This window comes from Octopus bimaculoides, chromosome 3 (genome assembly GCF_001194135.2).
Source record: "Octopus bimaculoides isolate UCB-OBI-ISO-001 chromosome 3, ASM119413v2, whole genome shotgun sequence".
Lineage (NCBI taxonomy): Eukaryota > Metazoa > Mollusca > Cephalopoda > Octopoda > Octopodidae > Octopus > Octopus bimaculoides.
Genome location: NC_068983.1, coordinates 141356752 through 141366626, shown reverse-complemented (window position 1 = coordinate 141366626; position 9875 = coordinate 141356752). Strand labels below are relative to the sequence as shown.

Here is a 9875-nt window from a genome sequence, read left to right as displayed (position 1 = left end):
AGTCATTGCCTCGGTGAGGCCTAAAGTTCGAAGATTGTGCTTCACCACCTCATCCCAGGTCTTCCTGGGTCTACCTCTTCCACAGGTTCCCTCAACCGCTAGGGTGTAGCACTTCACACAGCTATCCTCATCCATTCTTGCTACATGACCATACCAGCGCAATTGTCTCTCTTGTACACCACAACTGATGCTTCTTAGGTCCAACTTTTCTCTCAAGGTACTTACACTCTGTCAAATATGCACACTGACATTACACATCCATCGGAGCATACTGGCCTCGTTTCTTGTGAGCTTACGCATGTCCTCAGCAGTCACGGTCCATGTTTCACTGCCATGTAGCATGGCGGTTCGTACACATGCATCATACAGTTTGCCTTTTACTCTGAGTGAAAGGCCCTTTGTCACCAGCAGAGGTAAGAGCTCTCTGAACTTTACCCAGGCTATTCTTATTCTAGCAGCTACACTTTCAGCGCACCCTCCCCCGATAACTTGGTCACCTAGATAGCGGAAGCTATCAACCACGTCCAGTTTTTCTCCCTGGAATGAGACAGAAGTTGTTTTCTGCACATTTTCAGTGTTTATTGCTTCTGAGCATCTGCCACGTACAAAAACTATCTTCCCAGTAAGCCTCCCTTTGATATTGCTGCATCTCTTATGTGTCCATAGCTTACACTGGGTACAACTTATGGAGTTTCTACCTACGCCTTTTCTACAGATCGAGCAGGGCCATCTGCCTGAAGGGGTTTGTGTTTTGTCTATCTTCCTACTTATTAATGTGCATATATATATATATATATATATATAGAGAGAGAGAGAGAGAGAGGTGGATATACCTATATATTCATGGTGTGGGTATGTATATCTCTTTTGTGAATTTGTGTATGATTACTCTTCATGTATGTGTGTGTTTGTGTACCACATATACACAAGATTGTGTGTATATATTGATACTAGGAAATTCAAATAGTAGTGCCATAGAGGAGTTATGGGAGAAAGTCACAGGAATAAAATATGGGAAATACTTGACTGGGCATAATGGGCTGCAAGCCTACACAGAATGCTTTTAGGACATCATTTTTGCTGTGGTGGACTGGTCTTCTCGAACACAGCTATTTGTCAGTTATCTCAGTCCTTTAAAATCTCCCCTATGAGACTCAATTTTTTGAGATCCATCTTCATTACTTTGTCCTATGTCTTCCTGGGCAGACCTCTTCCACAAGTCTCATCCACTTTAAGCAACCCACATGTCTTTATGCAGCTGTCTTCATCCATAAGCATCACATGACCAAACCAGCACAGTCTTCTCTCTTGCACATTGCATCTGATTGCCTATTTGCCTGTCTTTTCTTTCAATACCTTATCATTTTGTAGTATATGCACACTGATACTGTGCATTCAGTGATGCATACTAGCTTTATTCCTCTCTAGGTTATGCATGTTCTGTTCACTCATGGCCTATGTCTCACTTCAGTGTAACATTGGTGTTTGTATATAAGCTTCATACAATTTGCCTTCCAGTCTGAGAAAGTGACATTTTGTAGTCAACAGAGGTAATAGCCCTCCAAACTTTCTCCATCCTATTCTTATTCTAATAACTATACTTTCAGAACATCCATGTCTAAAGAGGGTAGATTATTTTTATCATCTGTAGTTAGGAATGTAACAAAATTGTTCCAAGAAACAATGCACTGTAGCATAGAGTGTTATGTGTTCCAGTCAACTGATGTTCTATGCATGGCTAAGTGAGCAGCTTAATAAGGGTCCTACTGTTCATATCTTTATGCAAGTTGTGTACCTTGCATGCAGCTAAGATTCTAAGGACTGAAAGGCATAGGTACTATGGCAGGTTGTTATTAAACATAGCCCCCGTCCTCAACAGACCTGTATTGCATAAAGTAGTGACATAATAACCAATGGGAGTATGTGTAATTCAGAGATCTAATGTCCCACATATATTCTCAACCTAGTTAGTGGAGGATCACACTACAGACATACTGCCCGTACAGAGTAGGATGGTACTTGACCTACCTGTATTCAGTCCTTCTAACTACTATTCTTTTAGTACTAGCAGTCAACATTCCCTCCCTCTCTCCATCTCAATCACTGTTTATCCCATCCTTCTTTTGTCTTCATCTAGTCATCCTAATTTTCTTTTGTTGCCACTCTATTTTATACTCACCCTCCAGATCATTTTGTATTGAGGGACTGGCCACAGTATAAAGTGATGTGAGCTTTTTCATACTACTTCATGAAGTAAGGTGGTGCTGTCATTAAATGCACTCAAATAGTTAGCAATTGAGCATAAACAACATAGAGTCAAGAGGACTCTTTTGTCTCATTAAGGATGTGATGACCTGTGTAGCACTGGTCCCATTAAAAAATGCACCAGTACTCGTTGTAAAATTATGTGTGATTAGATAGTGTCCAGCCATAAGATCTAAGTCCGATATTAAATGTAGAATGAGAAGTGGTCCTCCAATCCATTTAAGAAGGCACTGACTTTGACATGAACCATGTCAATGCACTCAACCCATTCCAGCATGGAAAGTAGACATAAAATGATGATTGCATCATTTTATGTCTACTTTCTATCTTTCAAGATAATCGCGATGGGTAACATTTAAAAAAAAATTTTCCTCAATGTGATTAACTTCTAGTTTCTACATTGTTCTCACTATTCCATCCACTTTTATGTTTTCTCATTGTTTTAGAGAAAAGGTCAAAGCTAACCATGTTGATCGTTGAACATGTGAGTTCAAATCCCCACAGTGTCTACTTGCCCTTTCATCCTTAAAGGTAAAGTACTAGTCAATTTTAAGGCTGTTTATTATACTCCTTTCCTAAATGTACAGCCTTATGTCATCATTGTTTTGACATCCACTTTCTCATGCTTGCATGGCTCAGATGGAATTTGTTGAGACAGATTTTCTATAGCTGATGTTCTTTCTGTAGCCAACGCTTACCTGTTTCCAAGCAGGGCAATATTTACCCATCCTCAGACATGTTTTTGTTGGAGAATGGAAGTGAATGACATCACTTGTATGACAATGATACATGTTTACAACCATCATGTGATATCAACACAAGTGTACATACACAGACACTCACATGCATGTACATACACACACACACACATACACACCATCACCATCCTCATCATTACCATTGAACATCTGTTTGCCTTACTGGTATGGGTTGGATGGTTTGACAGAAGCTGGCAACCCAGAGGACTGCACCAAGCTCTACTGTCTGTTTTGGTATAGTTTTTACTGTTGGATGCTCTTCCTAAAGCCAACTACCATAGAGTGAGTGTTCCAAGTGCTTTTTATGTCTACCAATTTCATTTACAAGGCTTTGCTTGATCCATGACTACAGTAGAAAACATCTAAGATGCCATGCAGTGAGACTGAACCTGAAACCATATTGTTGGGCAGCATACTTCTTAACCACACAACCACTCCTGCACCTTATATGCATGTGTATATAAACAGGTTTCTTTCAGTTTCTATCTAATAAATCATTCACAAGGCTTTACTTACTCTAGGGCTATAGTAGAAGATGCTTGCCCAAGGTACCATGCAGTGGAACTGAAACTGAAGCGTCATTGTTGGTAAGCAAGCTATTTAACCACACAGCCATACCTGTCAGTGTTAGAAAAAAGATTGGATGAATCATTAGAACCTTGGTTAAAATATTTAGCAGTATGTAGTTGCAGCCCTTAAATGTTTAGTGTTCAACAATGTTTTTTATCCTATGGAGCCAGTAAAATATAGTACCAGTCAAGTTCTACGATCAATGTAATTGACTGACCCAGCTTCTCCAAAATTATTGTTCTTGTGTCTAAATTAGAAACAATTATTATTTTAATTTCTAGGATGAGAGATCCTTTACAGAAGAAGAAGAGAGCAAGCTGGAACAGACATTAGATCTACCTGCTGCTGACTTGGAGCTAATGATACAGTCTCTTGAGTTCTTTTTGCAACAGGTCAGTCAATAAATTTATAATTCTTGTTCAGTTAAGTTCAACTGGAATAATATAGTTTGGCTATGATTATATTTGTGGACATTTTATTTCCGTCTATTTTATCCAGTGTGTTTTGTGTTATTTTTAAATGACTTTAGCGATATTTGGCTTCTATTTTTAGCAGGGTGAGTGACTACATAGAAGCTACTTCTATACATCATTATGGCTGAGATAGAAACATTTATATTTACAGATACCACCATCCTTACCATTTAACATTTGTCTTCCATGGGTTGGGCAGTTCAACTGAATCTGGTGAGCCAAAGGACAGTGTGAAGCTCCAATGTTTGTTTCGATAGGGTTTGAATAGCTCGATGCCTTTCCTAATACCAACCATTTTACAGCCTGTACTGGGCATATTTTCTTTTTGTGGCACTGGTCCTAGAAAGGGCACCAAGAAACTTTCAAGACAAAGTCTTTTGACTGAGTGGGTGTGTAGTTTTGAGGGAAGTAGCTTTATGCCTAGTGCTGAGTGGCTAAAGTATGATAGAATGACCACATATAAGTGTCTCGTTGTAGAAGAAATACTTCGCTACCCAAGATAGAAAAAAAGAAAAAATGGTAATGATGGTGTCAAGATGTAACCTCAACGTACAAGAAGGTGAATATAAGTGAAAATAGGGACAGAGTATCAGGAAGGGAGGGTGGATAAGTTCTCGAAAATGTGGAAGGACAGTGATAAGACGGTTTGTGATGGAAATAGATGTGAATGCAGTGAGTGAAGAGAAGGTATGGAGGCATGGTTAAAGGTGGATACCAGAAAGTAGGAGTCAACCAGAGTGGAGGAGCTCATCAGTAGCCTTATGGAAGGAAAGTGATGGGGAGGAGCAGTATAATAAAACCACAAACAGAGAACGTCGTTGGCATTCCGTCGCTTACAACGTCGAGGGTTCCAGTTGATCCGATCAACGGAACAGCCTGCTCATGAAATTAACATGCAAGTGGCTGAGCACTCCACAGACACATGTACCCTTAACTTTGTTCTCGGGGATATTCAGCATGACTGACACAGAGTGTGACAAGGCTGGCCCCTTTGAATTACAGGTACAACAGAAACAGGAAGTAAAAGTGAGAGAATGTTGTAGTGGAAGAGTACAGCAGGGTTCGCCACCATCCCCTGCCAGAGCCTCGTGGAGCTTTAGGTGTTTTCGCTCAATAAACACTCACAACACCCGGTCTGAGAATCGAAACCGCAATCCTATGACCGCGAGTCCGCTGCCCTAACCACTGGGCCATTGCGCCTCCACAACAACAACAAACAGAGAAAGATGTGGAATATTAAAATGATGTGAAGTGTAAGGACAAAGAGAGAGAGATGCACAGAGATGGAGGTTAGTGGTATCATCATCATCGTTTAACGTCTGCTTTCCATGCTAGCATGGATGTAGAAGTGGATATAGTGAATGACAAAAGGTGGGAAGTGGGCATCAATGGTAGATATGACTGGGTGTTCAGTGGCAGATAAAGTGCTATGTGTGATATTGAGAATGTGAGATGAGTGCCTGAAGGAAGTGGTTACAAGGCGAGAGCTAACTGATAATACAAAAGGGGGATGAAATATGTGCAGTTCTGATCTCATATAATTACAGCTGCTAAATTAATAGTGCCCTAGTTAAAAAAGTGATAGCAGGATGGGTGAGACTTTACACCAGCCACAGTAGTCCTTAGTAGATTGTCTTGTAGGAACTTGAAATTGTCTTCTATACTGTACTTCTTTATTTTTACCAAATTTCAACTAGAATATCTCTAAATTTCTGACTTTTTGCAAGGTCTGTTTTCCTATCTTTCTTTTCCAGGTAGGTTTGTTTCTCTGAGACATTATAGTTTTAAGTTTGATGTCACTTACCATTGACTTAGATTGTATACTCTTCTCATGGGAAAGACATTGCACTTACAAGCATCTGTCTAGCCTGTATTTTCTTGAGAATTTAGTCAATTTGGCTTGTTTGCCCAACAGATTGATAAGTAATCTGGCAGCTTGTTGGTTTCCTGAAGTTAGTGTTGCAGATCATCAAGCTGTTGCATCACAGAACTCCAGCAGCTTTGTTTCATCCTCATTTGTAACACCAAAGCAATAACTTCCCATCATCTTTGGAATCCATCGGGATGCTGGCCAACATGTTACATGAAGTTAGTAGTCACAATAATAAAGTCACTCTTATTCGTCATTGCGATGATTTGTAGAAGGACCTTATGTTCATCTGCCATCCCTGATTATGGAACATTGGTGGAGATAAGTGTCAGTGTTGATTTCTCTAAGACAAGCCTAAGCCTAACTATCACATCATACTTTGACTACCTTGATTACTTTATCTGCCCACATCTCTCCCAAAAAGCATGCACACACCACCCACCCCATTACTACTGTGCCGACCTTAAAGAATTTGTTCATGGACAAAGCAGTGAGAAAGGATCTACAAGTGTTGGGACTCACAGGGGACTGAGACTTCTGCGGTTTTGCTGTGCTTGAAAAGATACATCAAGCTAAGTAAAAGTGTGGTTGCCTTTGCATACAGGCTTTTCCCTTGCAACCTCCTCCAGCTGAGCATTCCTAATCTTGTGGGCTTGTAAATGCTGGTGCCACATAAAAAGCACCCATATTGGTGCTGCGTAAAAGCACCCAGTACACTATGCAAATTGGTTGGTGTTAATAAGAGTATCCAGCCTAGAAACCGTACCAAAACAGACATGGGGCCTGAACAGCCCTTCATCTGGCCAGCTTCTGTCAAACTGTCCAGCCCATGCCAGCTTGGAAAACAAATGTTAAATGGTGATGATGTTCCTTGTTCACAAAGAATCTAGCTGATGCCTCATGGACACAGCACATGTCTACATGCTTCTGTTCTAGCATTTCTATAATCTCACTGGTTCTACTTTTAATTGAGCTGACATTGACTGTGGTGGCTCTAAAGCTGTAAACTTAAAGGAAAACTGAGGGGATAGTTAGGGGACAGTTGCTAGCACCTGTAAAGAAGATTGCAAATACTTACCACCTGGTGAAGGGCTTCTTTACAGTGAAATTAATCAAGCAATTACCACTCAATGGATTATAATTTCCTCAATATTATGAACCATCTACGATAAGCAACCACAAGAATAAGGGGAGAACTTGGATTGTATTTTTATCTTTGTTTTGAGAGAGGGGTTCTCGTTAGCTGAAAAAGAGAAGAGAGTACATAACAAGTAGTGTGAAAGAAAAATGGTAATATTGTGTCTGCATATCCCTTGCTCATGTCATATTTAATATCTCTATATGTAAGCATTATGTGTATATACATATAGATACACATAAATATATGTTACATATTATCAATGGTGTTTGATATTTATTGCAGGCTGCTTACCATTCAGCTAAACCAGCTGTGTTGAAACAGCAACTTGAGCAACTGGAGATCAACGAAGATAAGGTAAGTTGCCTTTTCTTTCCAGAATTATTTTTTCTTTGACTGGTTTCAGTTATTAGACTATGGCAATACTAGAATTAACACCACCAAGGGTGTTAATCAAATATATTTGTCTTATGGCTGTTTGGTACTTATTTCTCTTCATATGGGAAATTAAATCCAAAGTCAACAGTGATCTAATGACTGAAACAAGTAAAATATATATTTATGTGTGTGTTTGTGTGTGTGTGCATGCGTACATGTCACAATATCTATTAGAGGTAGGGAAAGAAGGGGAGGAATCAAAATATACATCACAATGTATTTTTAGAAGAAGGGAAGGAGAAAAAGCAGTTGTTGAGAGAAATGCAGTGTGTGTGAGAGAGAGAGAAAGAGAGGGAGAGAAAGTGTGTGTGTGTGCGCGCACAAAAGATAAATAGACAGGTGATGTTGTCACCATAGTAACTAATAAGTTTTGATTAAAAACAGGAGTTTTAAGTGCAAGTCTGTCAACACAGCACAGCTTCAAAGAGCAAAATACTTTCATTATATAACTACATAAATTATTTGTTTGGTTGTTTGTGTGTCTGTGTATTTCTATATGTTTTCAGCATAGAGACAATGCAACCCATATTTTAAAAAGACTTTCACTATAATGACAGGTTGTTGTTTTTGAGAGAGAAATATAGTGAGAGAGAGAGAATGTGTGTGTAAAAGATTGGCAGAAACTAACAAGACATACACTATATAACCGTTTTTCTATTAAAAGAAAGTGCATGCATGAGTAACAATTTTTTTTTTCTGATAGTGTAGCAATGGGTAAAGACCTTATATACATAATAACATTTTGTATATATGTGCATTTTGGTTTCAGATACAGGCGATTGTTGAGGCATGGTCAACGCATGCCAAGGAAATACTTCAGAAGTTAAGACAAAGAACACTGGTACCAGATCAGGTATGCATTTGAGGTCATACTATTTGACACTTGTATCATTAATGTTATTATCTTTGTTGTTGTTATTCTACCTCTATCGCCATTTAACATGGATGTTAAACGGTGATAATGATGATTTAGGGTATTTGTGTTTATCTCATTCCTAAGACCCTATTGTTCTTATGATTTTTCTTTTCAACTTTCACTGGGTCAGTACCTTAAGAATTTCCTTCCTTTATTTTTTTGAGGTGCAAGATCTAATCCATTGTTCAGCTTAAGACATCACCACTAGCCTTAGTCTTTAATGAAGTGTGATCTGTTGCAAGTATTCAGACCAAGTTTCTAGCCTGAGTATAATATGTGATTTTAATGGAATGCTCTTTAAACATCCTCTTTTGCTGAGTACTCCTGTTTGTTAAAAGGTACATGATGAGGAAGTGACTTTCTGACATAGGCTTGCCACCAGATCTTGTAGAAATACTGCTTCATGAATAACATTATAAGATGTTGCCATATTTCCTTGTAGATAATCCTGTTTTTTTCCCTCTAATTTGAGACTGATGTCTCAGATAGTACAATATGTTGAGAGGCTGCCAACTTCTAGAGATTTCAAAGTTATGGTTAGCAGCAACCCATAAACTGTAATATATATTTCCCCTTTCCTATATCACAGTCTCTTAGATTTTGCTTACATCATGAGTCTGTCCCACTTTCTTTGACTAAACTATGTAAAAAGGATATTAAATCAGTTCATTCAAGTAACTGATTCCTATTAGTCTTTCAGCTTTTTCATTGTCATCATGTAAACAATTGGTAAATTCATTTTCAGTCTAGACTAAACAGACTCGTAAAAATTACATATCAAGTTTGAAGAAATTTCTTTTATATTATTAAAATATTTCTTTATTTTATTTCATTCTGTGGTTCAATTTGCTAGTTGAATGCCATCAACTGGCGGCTCAACTTGGAGATGGCCAATGGTAGTCGATCAAAAATGAAACAACCTAATGCAATGTTTGAACTGAAGATAAACCGAGAAGGCAAACAGGTATCATTATTTGTATCGTTATTATAATTTTCATCATCATTATGTCTCTTTTACTGCTTTTAGCATTAATTTTCAAGCATAAACAACACAATATCTTTCCACAAACCCTGATCTTTTGTCCATGTTTGTGTGGACTAATTTTCTTCAGGCTAGTCTATCATTATCTCTTCACAAAACTTTCTTAGATATTGTTATATCTTAAACACTCTTCTGTTTGTCTCAACACCTATTTGGTTTATAAGATCAATACTGAGCAATCCATCTTAATTCATTCCATCCTAATCCAATTTGTCCTTGTATGAAATATTGTTATATTTGGGCAGTCACACCAGCTTGTCACTTGGATCTCCTTGACCAGGTTCAAAAGTGAGTCTAATTTGCTTTGTCTTTCTTGCTTCAACTCTGTAATCCTTGTCTCAGCAATGTGACACCACCAGCCTTAGTCTTTTTTTTTTTTTGTTATTACCACAGGAAATGTTCTGA

The 9875-nt window shown here is 38.4% G+C and overlaps 1 protein-coding gene across 2 annotated transcripts in view; it reads left to right on the top strand.

Moving 5' to 3' along the window:
* The window catches only part of LOC106868948 (COMM domain-containing protein 10), an 18648-nt gene that overhangs the window by 5215 nt on the left and 3558 nt on the right, over positions 1 to 9875 (top strand). For both annotated transcript variants that reach the window (XM_014914422.2, XM_052966590.1), the window contains exons 3-6: positions 3875 to 3985; positions 7360 to 7431; positions 8282 to 8365; positions 9282 to 9392. In XM_014914422.2, the coding sequence (XP_014769908.1) occupies positions 3875 to 3985; positions 7360 to 7431; positions 8282 to 8365; positions 9282 to 9392 (378 nt within the window). The remainder of the gene's footprint in view (positions 1 to 3874; positions 3986 to 7359; positions 7432 to 8281; positions 8366 to 9281; positions 9393 to 9875) is intronic.